This window comes from Actinia tenebrosa, unplaced genomic scaffold (assembly GCF_029948245.1).
Source record: "Actinia tenebrosa isolate PJP-AT-01 unplaced genomic scaffold, QUT_ActTen_1.0 PGA_scaffold1__47_contigs__length_23844297, whole genome shotgun sequence".
Taxonomy (NCBI): Eukaryota; Metazoa; Cnidaria; class Anthozoa; order Actiniaria; family Actiniidae; genus Actinia; species Actinia tenebrosa.
Genome location: NW_028292578.1, coordinates 23,373,245 through 23,385,507, shown reverse-complemented (window position 1 = coordinate 23,385,507; position 12,263 = coordinate 23,373,245). Strand labels below are relative to the sequence as shown.

At 35.8% G+C, this 12,263-nt stretch overlaps 2 protein-coding genes across 5 annotated transcripts in view; one reads left to right on the top strand and one right to left on the bottom strand.

Annotated features, from left to right (window-relative positions):
• Positions 1–73: 73 nt before the first annotated feature.
• Positions 74–808, top strand: LOC116301168 (tachykinin-like peptides receptor 86C). The gene has a single exon (XM_089032524.1). It carries the CDS (start codon positions 74–76, stop codon positions 806–808), a length of 735 nt encoding a protein of 244 aa, XP_088888650.1.
• Positions 809–5,287: 4,479 nt separating this feature from the next.
• The window catches only part of LOC116309102 (lachesin-like), a 48,319-nt gene continuing 41,343 nt past the window's right edge, over positions 5,288–12,263 (bottom strand). For all 4 annotated transcript variants that reach the window (XM_089033260.1, XM_089033261.1, XM_089033263.1 and 1 more), the window contains 7 exons: positions 11,872–12,201; positions 10,607–10,858; positions 9,174–9,431; positions 8,311–8,331; positions 7,816–7,965; positions 7,191–7,212; positions 5,288–7,082 (listed from right to left, as the gene is read on the bottom strand). In XM_089033260.1, coding sequence (XP_088889386.1) covers positions 7,070–7,082; positions 7,191–7,212; positions 7,816–7,965; positions 8,311–8,331; positions 9,174–9,431; positions 10,607–10,858; positions 11,872–12,201 — 1,046 coding nt within the window. In that variant the 3' untranslated portion in view covers positions 5,288–7,069. The remainder of the gene's footprint in view (positions 7,083–7,190; positions 7,213–7,815; positions 7,966–8,310; positions 8,332–9,173; positions 9,432–10,606; positions 10,859–11,871; positions 12,202–12,263) is intronic.

The window sequence follows — 12,263 nt, the reverse complement described above, 5'->3', positions numbered from 1 at the left end:
AAAGTCCAATTTATAACCTAAAGTTATAGATGGTTGATTTGATCGCAGTTCAGTGCTCGACTGTAAACCCATGATGCCAAGTTCCCAAGAAGCTATATTTGCCGTGCTGTTCTCTGTTGTTCTTGTCTTCAATATAGCAGGAAACTCCCTCGTTATTTACATCATCAGAAATGAACGAGGAATGAAAACACCCACAAACTATCTGTTGTTAAACTTGGCTGTAGCAGATCTTTTATTTGGTGTTTTTCTTGCTCCTGAATACATATTCCTGCCTTTCTTTCGTCATTCCGTGCCAGATGGAGTTCTTGGAGTGTGGCTGTGCAAACTACTGTTAGCAAGTAACATCGCTTGGATGGCGTCCAGAGCTTCTACTTTCACCATGATTTGTTTATCAGTTGAACGATACTTTGCTGTTTGTCGTCTTCATACCTTCCGTCAGCGTTTCTCGCCGAAGATCGTCAAAGTGCTCGTTGTGGTGTCCTGGATATATGCTGTTGTTATCGCATCACCCTCACTTGTTTATACTAATATGAGCCCCAGAGAATATCTTTTTTGTCTTCTCGACATTACAGCTCTTTATAATTATTCAATGTTTTTATTACTTGAAATAACCTGTTCCTTGGCTCTGATGATATTCCTTACTGTGAAAATATACATGTGCCTCTGGTGCAAGCAGACAGTCGAACCTACAGGAGAACGAGAAATCTTCGAGAGAAAGAAGAAAACGAAAGTAACATTGTGTGTTCTTGCTGTGGTCGTCACGTTTGTCGTCTGCTGGATTCCAGCAACCGCATCCTATACTATATGATATATGGATTATCGAACACCCGTATCGAAGCTATTGATATTGCAACAATATTGCTTGCGTCTGTTAACGCTGCTCTGGACCCGTATCTATTTAGCTTTCAAAGTTCAAGATTTAAGGTTTTGATCAAAAAGGTACTTTGCTGTAGAAAAGGGTCATCGTAATGATACTACTACAGCGAAAAACTTTAGATCAAGGTGGGGAAAACAAGCTTGAAAAACAAACCAGAGAAGACTACAAGGCTACTGGAGAAATAGGAGAAACTACTTGGATATATATATTTATCTATCCAATCCCCTTTTGAACGAATTTCTCAGTATTATCCGAAGCAAGCAAACCACTTTTCCTCCAAGTCCTGGTAAAACGTTGGTAATAGGTAACTTTTCCTACAATTTCAGATTCTGCCAGTGATCGATGCTGTTAAAATAAACAAGAGAAACTTACAAAGAAGTTCTAACCCCTGAAGGACTTGTCTAATGTACTTGTTTCAATATATGAATTTGTAGGTCCTGAACTTGCTTGCGGCTAGTCTAGATATAGGGTTATTTTCTCCCGAAGAAATGGTTCCGTCTTTTTTTAAAAAGTGGCTCTAAGTTAAGTCTCCTAACCAACCAAGGACTTCGATCACATCTGTGTAGTTTTAGGTCTCCGCGATTAGTAAAGTACTAGCTTGTGCTGAACTAGAAGTTCAGTTTTGCTGAAACTGCAGTTTTGAGAAATGAATAAAGTTTATTATTATTACATCTTTAGTAGAGCCGATACTAAAAAATGTTAGTTATTCGGGAAGAGAATTTAAAAAAATGGAAATGACCTAAATTATCCCTAGAATGGTTGATTCGTTTTTTTTAAAATAAACTCTTTTGGCTCTTCCTGATAGATTTCTATGTCCAAAATTTCCGTGCAGAAAATGCTTTCGCTTGCAAAAATCAATTCTGCCATCTTATGTCATCGTTCTTATTTGCGCAGGACTCGTTCAAGAACGAACTTCAACCTTACTACTCTGCCGCCCAGAAATTTTGTAACGCGCAGTACACGACCCACCACCAGCCACCCCACAGCGCTAGTTTTTTCTCGAAAAACCCTTCCACGCAGTTCTCCATGGTCGACATTTTAACGCTTTTTTCATTTGTTTTACTTGAAAAAGGGAAGATAACTCCAGATAATTCAAAACAATATCGGGGTGTTAGTAAAAATTTCGATGGATATCTTCCACAACTCCAAATTTGGGTTTATAAATTTAATAAGATCATTTTGGATTGTTGTTTTTTTATTCGGAAAAACATTAATATACTACCACTTATGTATATAAAGTTTGATTAAATCCTATTTTATCGGTTTAATATTGTAGCTAGAGATTTAATTTACTCTTGTAAATATTGGTTTTTCTGTTATTAAAACTGAGCTCGATGTCATTTTTTTAAATATTAAAAAAGATTAAGAGCGACTGCCTGTAAAAATCAAACAAAATCAGAAATATGTGGAAAGGCTCAAATTTTCGAATTCGCTCTACTTTTGGATTTTTGTAGTGTATGATGAAGTACGAAACGCTGTGTGGTTAGTTTTGGAAAATACTTTTTTGTCTTCGAGAAAAAGGGAAAAATCGGTTTGAGCTCCAGGGACGATTTTCGCTGCCAAAAGATGGCTGAAAATTGCTTACTTTCGCTTGGTCCGTGTATCAAAATTATTGATCCAAATATCCTTCTAATACTTTCTGCCAAAAGAACAACTCTTATTTGCTCAATTAAGAGTAGTTTCATAAAAATCGAACAACCCTGAATCATTTAACACAATAAAAAGCAAAGGGCACTGAGTTACAATGCTTGTCAGTGCATCTCGAAAACTGCGAGTTTCGGTATGTGCCATCCTTCCAAATCTTATGAGATTACAGTCAACAACTATTGGGAAACTGCTCTTTTGCAAAAAGTATTTTTTATTTTGGGGAAATAATTGTGCGCTTTTTGCGAGAGCTTTTATTTTGACTCATTAAATATGCAGAAATCATCGTTTTGCAATTGCGTGACTAAAGACTTCTCGAAATAAATTCCCTTGAAACATCATTGTTTTTCAAATCTAGTCTGTACAAATAAAAGAAAACATTAATATACTAACCTTCAACACGAAAAGGTCTTTTCCGTTGCTCCATTCATCGGAGTTATCAAGAAAGTAGAATTGGCAACCGTGGCGTTGGCTTGTTTTATGCAACCGATTTCCGAAAATACCATCTATCAGTACCAGTCGACAGTTCGCGTTTCTTTACAAATAACTAGTCAGATTTCAATAAGAAATATACAGAACAGTATACTAAATTCGATTCCTACAGAGTCCAGGTTTCCTAACTTCACTGGCAAGTTGTTTAGTGTCTCTAATCATTTGCATATTGTCGGAAAAGTCACAGTTGGCGCGAGAAAAGAGCGTACCGTAGTTTCTTCCAGTTCTGTCCATACCCTAGTGGTGCTGGAATTTTATGTATTTTCCTTGGCAAGAAAAAGAGCCGAGATATACATTATTATGCCATTTAAACATGAACAATGAAAAGCCCTTTGTGAGCAATTCTAAAAGTGGTTCTCTCAATAGATTATGATGGAGCCGGCTAGGGGCACCTGTGCGAACTACTATGCTATACTGCTCCGTTTTGATATAATTCATTAAATAATTTTGTTTCCTGTGAATAGTTCCTGCACTAGATTGTTGTTTAAGAAGCCAGCTTGTTGCAAGACAAATTCCTGTTTTCTTTCTTTCTCCTTCATTAAAGAACAGTGGTCGGTGCACTATGGTCCCACAACACGATCTGCACGCTCGAATGCTGTCTCGGTATAAGTTTATGACAGTCACTCGCAAACAATTGCCTGTTAAACATTACAGACCAATTTATCAAAGCGCTACTGACTAGTAGTTCTTGGAGAAATAGCCAAAGGTGGACCCCTGGCCTTATACTGTTCTATATAGGTATTATATTGAAATCTGACTAGTTACTGATAGATGGTATTTTCGGAAATCGGTTGCATAAAACAAGCCAACGCCACAGTTGCAAATTCTAATTTCTTGATAACTCCGATGAATGGAGCAAAGAAAAAGTCCTTTTCGTGTTGAAGGTTAGTATATTAATGTTTTCTTTTATTTGTACAGACTAGATTTGAAAAACAATGATGTTTCAAGGGAATTTATTTCGAGAAGTCTTTAGTCACGCAATTGCAAAACGATGATTTCTGCATATTTAATGAGTCAAAATAAAAGCTCTCGCAAAAAGCGCACAATTATTTCCCCAAAATAAAAAATACTTTTTGCAAAAGAGCAGTTTCCCAATAGTTGTTGACTGTAATCTCATAAGATTTGGAAGGATGGCACATACCGAAACTCGCAGTTTTCGAGATGCACTGACAAGCATTGTAACTCAGTGCCCTTTGCTTTTTATTGTGTTAAATGATTCAGGGTTGTTCGATTTTTATGAAACTACTCTTAATAAGCCTGACGCGAGATGACGTTTTACCCCCGACTCTATACCATAATAGTTTTTAAAATTCTTTCATATTAAAATTTTTGATTCCTTAGAGAATACAGGAACAATAGTCACAATTAAAGAACAAAAGCAATGTGAAAAGGAGTATGGTCTAGAGACGGGGGTAAAACGTCATCTCGCTTCAGGCTTATTGAGCAAATAAGAGTTGTACTTTTGGCAGAAAGTATCAGAAGGATATTTGGATCAATAATTTTGATACACGGACCAAGCGAAAGTAAGCAATTTTCAGCCATCTTTTGGCAGCGAAAATCGTCCCTGGAGCTCAAACCGATTTTTCCCTTTTTCTCGAAACAAAAAAGTATTTTTCAAAACTAACCACATAGCGTTTCGTAATTCATCATACACTACTAAAATCCAAAAGTAGAGCGAATTCGAAAATTTGAGACTTTCCGCCGTATGTTTGATTTTTACAGACAGTTTAAAAATATTGTTTAAAAAACTAGCTAAAGGCAAAGCACGTCAAAGGAAGCTGTTCGCAACTGTGAAGTTGGCAGAGCCGATACTAAAAAATGCTAGTTATTCTGAAAGAGAATTCCAAAAAAAATGGAATGACCTAAATTATCCCTAGAATGGTTGATTCGTATCGTATTTTTGATAAACTCTTTTGCCTCTTCCTAATAGATGTCCAAAATTTATTTGCAGAAAACGTTTGCGCTTGTCAATATTGCCAATGCCAAATTTTTAAATATCAAAAAGGATTAATCGTTCGTTTTCCTGATCAACTGAAAAAGACTTTTGTTGAAGGGTTTGACACCCAACCCAGATTACAACGTTGATTTTTGTATAGGAAGAAATATCTGAGAACCGACGAGAGATTGAAGCGCAGATCTGTGGATAGAATCCACAATCACAGCAGTCAGCATGTCTCTTTCTACCAATATGGTTATAGAGAAAATGAAAGTGTTTAACATATTCCCTGCATTGGTTTTTTTAATCATGAAGGCATTTGAAAGCTGGTCAACAGAGATGTTCGATTATTCTTTATTAAATAACCCAAGTATTTATATATATTTGTGGAGTCCAAATACTAAAATTGTCCATTACATATACATTTCGGGAAACTTTAATTTCAAATGATGGCTTGTTTCATCTGTGTCTCCGAGTTGCACGTTGACATTTGGTTTCTCGCTGCTGCCATTCAAAAGAGATATAAAAGGTGATTTACTGCAGCGAACAATCAAATTTCAGCGAGCACCTCGCACACACAGAGTATGCATGTTTATTCAAATGGCAGTAAAAGAGAATGGATTTTAATGAAGGTCGTAAATGAGAGAAAAGATATTCTCTGTTAAAAAACAAATTTAGGATTACACTGACAACAATACTATCATATATCCAGGACACCACAACCAGCACTGTTACGAAAAAGAAGAAGAAATAAAAACGTCCAGTAGGTGGAAAAAGAAAAAGAGTTCTTAAAAAGAGGGGGAAGAAATAGAGTAGAAAAAGAGACCGAAGAAGAAGAAAGGAAAGGCATCGAAAGAAGACCTCAAGAAGTCAGTGAACATGAGCTTGAGAAAAAAACTGTCGTACAGTTCATGCTTCTTTTAGACCTTCAAGATATTCACAACCAAGATGAAAAATACTGCCTTTTTGTTTATCTTCCTGTCTTTTCTCGTGAAACTCAAAAAAAGCTCCAAGGATGAATTTAAAGCTTTGGAAAATTACCTCACACTGAATATGATTAATAGTTTTGTGGTCAGTTTTTGACGTTTTGACTGTTTGAAGGAAGCAGGCCATGTTCACAGTGACTGAAGACACACTTTCATGCATCTTATTGAAAACGTAATGCAAACTCTCCTGTTTAATTTTACCATAAGTATATGGAAATACTTCAGGAGCGGATGAGCCTAGCCTGTACGTTTTAAACGTCAAAGAAAGAGACTCTGGCTTCCTCAACGGATTGATAAATATAAGTTCAAGCTTGACGTTTTAAGGTTTTTGAAATAACACATTTACTTGAGGAAAATGTAACTGAAATTCTTCTTTATGATGAAAATATGAATAATTTGAAAAGATCATCATAAGTGCAGCGAACCATTAAGTTTTTCGATCCGTACCGTAAGATATGGGAGGCAAATTGACAAATATGTACCTTGTCATACGATAAAAATTATTTTAAAAGTTTTAACTTAAAAGGCTTTGACAACCTCTTTCAATCTATACTATACATTCTATATATACAATCTATATATACATTCTTATTCAACTGGACAATCAAACAATCTCAGACCTCATCACTGTCGTACTAATATTAAACAGTTTACTGTAGTTTTTAGGGCTCTAAATTCTGGAATTCTTAACAAAAAAAACATATCCCAGAGCAAGACTCCTTCATCTTTCAAAAAATAAACCCTAAAAAACCATGTTATACTAAGTTCATTTTCTTCCTGATATACTGTTATGGTGTTATAACTTACTTTAACTTATTAAATATAGGCATAATTTGATTATCTAATTATTATGATACATTCTTCTTAGATACTTTTCATCAAGAGATGCGCGTGAAGAAAAGAGTGTAAGAAAATCAAGTCCCTTGTCCAAGCTGGATCCAGTGGTAAAAGACAACTTGATCTGTGTTGGAGGACGTCTTCGCAATGCGCCAATAAGTGAAAGAGCCAAACATCCAATAATACTTCCCAAGAATCATCATGTGACGAACTTGATTATCAACGATTTGGAACCTCTGACACCTAATCATTTACTACTGTTAAAATCAGAACCATTGTTGCCGCCAGGATTGTTTTCTAAAGAAGATACCTATACACGACGAAGATGGAAACAAGTTCAATACCTAACGGACATCTTCTGGAGAAGATGGACTCGTGAGTATCTACCCACGCTTCAAGAGATTATTTTGGATCTTACCCCCGGTCTTGCTGCTGTGTGCCTGAAAGTGATAAAGAGGAAAATCAGGGAGATGTGAAGGGTAATTATTGTTTGAAAGCAGGTGATTTCCACTAACAGGTCAGGTGACCCCATCCCTTGAATGTATCAGTTGCTTCAAAATGATTACAAAAAAATTATTAGGGAACCTCGATATTAGTAAACAGTTGGAGTTTCAGATCGTAATAATAAATATATAAAAGGATTTTTAAGGGAAAATTAGCTTGACATTTAATTTCTTTCTTATGTTAGTTTTCAAAATGTTCGAATCAATTATCAAAGCATGGACATTGAATGGACTACGTCGATGACGCGGCAGCCATCTTGCCTGGGGGCAGAATAAAAGGTCAATAGTGACGGAATATATATAGTTTCGTGTGTTTGTCTTTCTTTTATGGTAAATGTGATCGATGATGTGTCGTCTCATTTCCTTCGTTGTATGCTCTTTCGGTGAGCTGTTGATATCAATCGACCTCATTTTCGTTATAAAGCTCCATTTGCCCCTGGACGCTTATAATGCATTGCGATCCAAGATGCGGTCGCAGAAATCGCAGAAATAGTCCATTAATCTGACGTAATTAAAGAAATGCATTATCTTCTTATTTACCACTGACAACATCACGTTTTGACCGCTTCCGTTTTCGCGAAATAAGAACATAAACCAGTATCAAGGCAACAGTAAATAGTAGAGCAGAGACGATGATAACTATGATTATTTGCAGCAGATTTTCAGGAGGAAGAATGGATCCATCGTCTTCTGAAATATTTAAAAAAAAAAAAAAAAAAAAAAAAATCAAAAATATCTTATTGTATTAAGGTAAAACCATATTCTTTGTTTAAACAAAAAACAATATGAAAACATAAAATAAATTGATCATGACTTAATTGGAAAACAAACAATATGTTCTAATGCCTCTTTTAATTCTAAATGTTGATTGAATTGCTTTGCTTATTCTGATTGACTGTTGTGAAGTGAGCAAGCAAAATATCAAACTATCCATTCTTTCTTCAGTGGATTAATGCACATGTAAAGTACTCAGTTTTAAATCTAATAAGTTTAAGGTTCAAATGTGTTGATCGTGTTCATCACATAAAAACATACCATTATCTTCCAAGTTATCTCCTTAAAAAAATGAAAAGGAAAAAGAAAAACAATTATCAATATTAATGTTTGTGCCTTCTTAGGCGCTCATGACGAAAATCTAAGTAAAGAACTGAACGCGTTATTTGGACAACAAGTAGCTAGCCTAACCATAAAACGCTCTCAAAAATGGATTATTTCACAGAATTGTGAAATGGTTAAAAGTTTCATAATATCAGTTTTTCGAAAAGGAGAAATATAGGTATTTTATGGATAATTATATGATAAACAGAATATTACATGTGCGCTTGGAGATACGAAATTTATCTTCTCGTGTAATAATGATAATAATAATAATAATAATAATTGTTATTATTATTATTATTATCATAGCAGCTTCTCATTAATCCCATATAGGTAACTGTCCAATTATTTTCTTAATTGGACAGGTCTTGTTGATATGGGATTAATTAAGCAGCTATATAATTAATAGGTAATGGGATTTCATGCTCCCCAATCAAGAAATAATTACACTCGAAAAATTCCTCCGACTGCCAAATTGGACTCGGCCTACGCCCTCATCCAATTTTGTCAGTCCTCGGAATTTTCTTCGTCCAATTACTTCTTAATTGGACAGCATGAAGTCCTATTACATATTCTTATTATTATTCTTATTATTATTATCATTATTGATTGGTTCATTTTCTTGTCGATTATTATTCAGAGTGAAAGCTGTTGGGCAAGCGCTAGCGTATTGAAAAGGTGTAGTGCAATTTTCTAAACATAGTAAGTAATGCTCATTATAATAAAATTTTTAATAAATGTGATGATTTTTTTTCCTTCCAAAAGATCAATAACTAAAGAGAATTAAGACTGCTACTTACGACAGATTGGTATTTCAAGATGCACTGTTTTTCCTTGTCCATATTTGTTCTTTGCAATACAACTGAAATTAAGATATCCATTCTCTGCTGTAGTAATTGTTGCGTTACCATCAGAGGAATTGACCATTGTTTTGTTCCCTTGTTGGATGAAGTATTGCACTGATGGCGATGCGTCTGCCTTACATAATATTTTGAATGTCTTATTTGCTGTTGTACAATTTATTTGCGATGTCAGCTCTGTATCAATCGGTTGATATTCTATATAACAACAATGGCAAGATACATATATCAAAATTATCATTCAAATTTATCTTTTTATCTGCCTCTCTTTGTTCGCTTGGATCTTACTTGTATGCTCAGTACATTCAGCACAATCAGTACAAAGACAAACCGATACGTAAAGAGGCTGTACAAGGAATCATTTCATGCATAAGCTTCCGCAGTCCCATTTCCTTTTGCAAAGACCCGATAATGGCCCTGAAAAAGAAATGGTTCCTGACCCAAAATTCAGCTAGCATTTAACACGGCATTCGACGTTACTCAACATTTGTAGCCAACATTTTGATCACAGTTAACACGTTAACTACTATATGTTTGATCTAACATTATAAAATAAATTAAATAGTACGCACGCTGTGATTGGTTGATAGCCATGTTTGCATGAGGGTATGTAAACACAATTCTTACGTCACAACTTTCGTGTTTTCCCGGTACAAGTTAAAAAATTTACAATTTCTTTCGAGGAAAAAAAACGCCCCCAAAAATGTATTTTGAATACGAAGTTCCAAATTTTGACTTGTGTCAGGGCCACAGCAGGCAGTCAGGGGTTTGGGAGAATTCTCGACAGTCATGCAAACCCTCGACTACGTCTCGGGTTTGCATAACTGTCTCGAATTCTCCCAACCTCCCCTCGTGATGCTATGTAAACACGGAAAAAAGTTTTCTATTGCTTAATTTTTGGCAGACCATGCAAAAAGATCAATCTAAGCATTTGACCCAAAAAATGTTGGCTAGATGTTGGGACACATTTTAGGACATATAACCAGGGCATTTATCCCTTACCACTTGTAAACCCAAAGGGTTATTTAAACTAGACTGAAATGGTACGATCTTTATGTTTTGAGCGATCCAGTTTATTCTATCTTGCTCCCTGTTTACTATACTGATATGCTATGTCTTTGTCTATCTAACATATCTTGGTCTATCATTACCCGGCAATCGATGAACCGGATGGAAACATTCAGCAATTCATCTATATCGTTCGGGTTGAAATTCATGGCCTGGACTTTTCCCACCCCTTAAATCCGGTTTTCTTTAATGGTTGGTTGGTGGTTTGGTACCTTGGGCGTACCATTGTACGAAAGAAACAAAGAAAGAAAGAAAGAAAGAAAAAAGAAAGAAAATATGTTTTAAGTTAATGTAAAGCAGTTTACCTATCACTTTAAGGGAGGTACAATTATTCACCTCCCCAAAACCGTTTGACACGTGACAGCAATACTCTCCTCCTGATTCTTTACCAGTGATGTTGAATGACGTTACGCTGAAATTAGCCATTGTTCTGTTCGTATCCTTGTGTATCCATGTATAATTGGGTGCTGGATGTCCAGAGGCATTACATCTTAATGTTATTGAATCTCCTTGTGTTCCATAAAGGTGCGAGGTCAGATAGTTGATACGAGGCAAAGCTACATATAGAAATAGAGAGAGAATAAATGTGAGATTTTGCTCTTGCTGGCTGAGCGTAATAGTCAGGATTGGCAAAGTTGGTGACAATTTTTCATCAAGCCAGGTTCCGAATGCGGCATACATACCAATGCAAGAAACGAGGCCAAATTGATTAAAGTAAGTTCGACTACATACGTCTATCTTTTTTTTTTTTGCCGAGCTTTCGGAAATGTTTACTGCCGTCCATTTTGAAGGTAATGATATAACTGATGAGTAGGATTCGGTGTCGTACGTGAGTAGGGTTGGTTCTCTCCTGTGGTTTGAGGGTTTTTCCTCCGGGTTCTGCGATTTTTCCTCCCTCCACAAAAATAAACTTCTAAATTCGAATTCAATTCATTGGCTGCTTTATTAATAGACCTCTTCGGCTTTGACGTAATGTTTTCCCATTTAAGACCACGTGTCATTCCCTAGAGTATCATTAATTATTTGTTTAAGGTTTGTGCTCGGTTGCACATGAGAAGACACATGAATATGGATACAGCTCAAACAAAGAATCTTATTCTCAAGGGAAACATTACCCCAAGCCCAATAGGTCTATTGCTTACTATCAATCACGTGACTTTTTGGAGTTGACTGGGGGGCAAACAAGCGGTTGACTGAGGGGAAACTAGCGGATGTTAAGTCAAAACATGTCAAAATAAGTCTTCAAACTATTGTATTTGACTATTTTCACGATATCAAACCAGAAAACAAGAGATCAAAACAACCTCCAAGATTCTACAAGCCATCAAAAACGCAGCTATTACCGGAAGTGACGTCTATTGATAGCAACCTATTGGGTGGCAAAACCAGTTAGGCATTACGCAGCTTACATAGGATTTTTAACAACATTGCATTAGACGACTCACAGATTATTCAGTCCGTATGCACTGTAGGAGAAGTGTTATTACTTTGATGTTTTTGATGTCAATTTAATTGAATTGGATTGAGTATATTTCGTTATTCCATACAGCGGTCTGGGTGCGATACTCACCATATATGAAGAGCATCGTGCATGCCTTTTCTGATGGTTCACCAATACAAATAACCTCACAGCAATATGATCCACTTTTTTCTTTTTCAACATCAAAGATGATCATTGTTACATTTGATCCACCGATAACAGAGAAATGAGCATCCATATTATTCTTTATTGGAATATATTTGTGTGTAGCTGGGAGTCGTTGGGCTATCTGTCTATTGTCGTAAATAAGTGTAGATACAACAAATTTCTGGTTGCAATCGTAATGCCAGGTGATGTGAACCGTAGATCCAACATTTCCAAACTTTTGGTTCGAAGGTTTTGAAATCCACTTTAACCCATCTGTAGGACACAATATTTAATTATCAACGGAAAATTACTTTTCAAATTTACAATTTTAACTT

Coding starts and splice junctions, on each gene's coding strand:
- LOC116301168 (XM_089032524.1), top strand. CDS start 74: ATGCCAAGTTCCCAAGAAGCTATATTTGCCGTGCTGTTCTCTGTTGTT.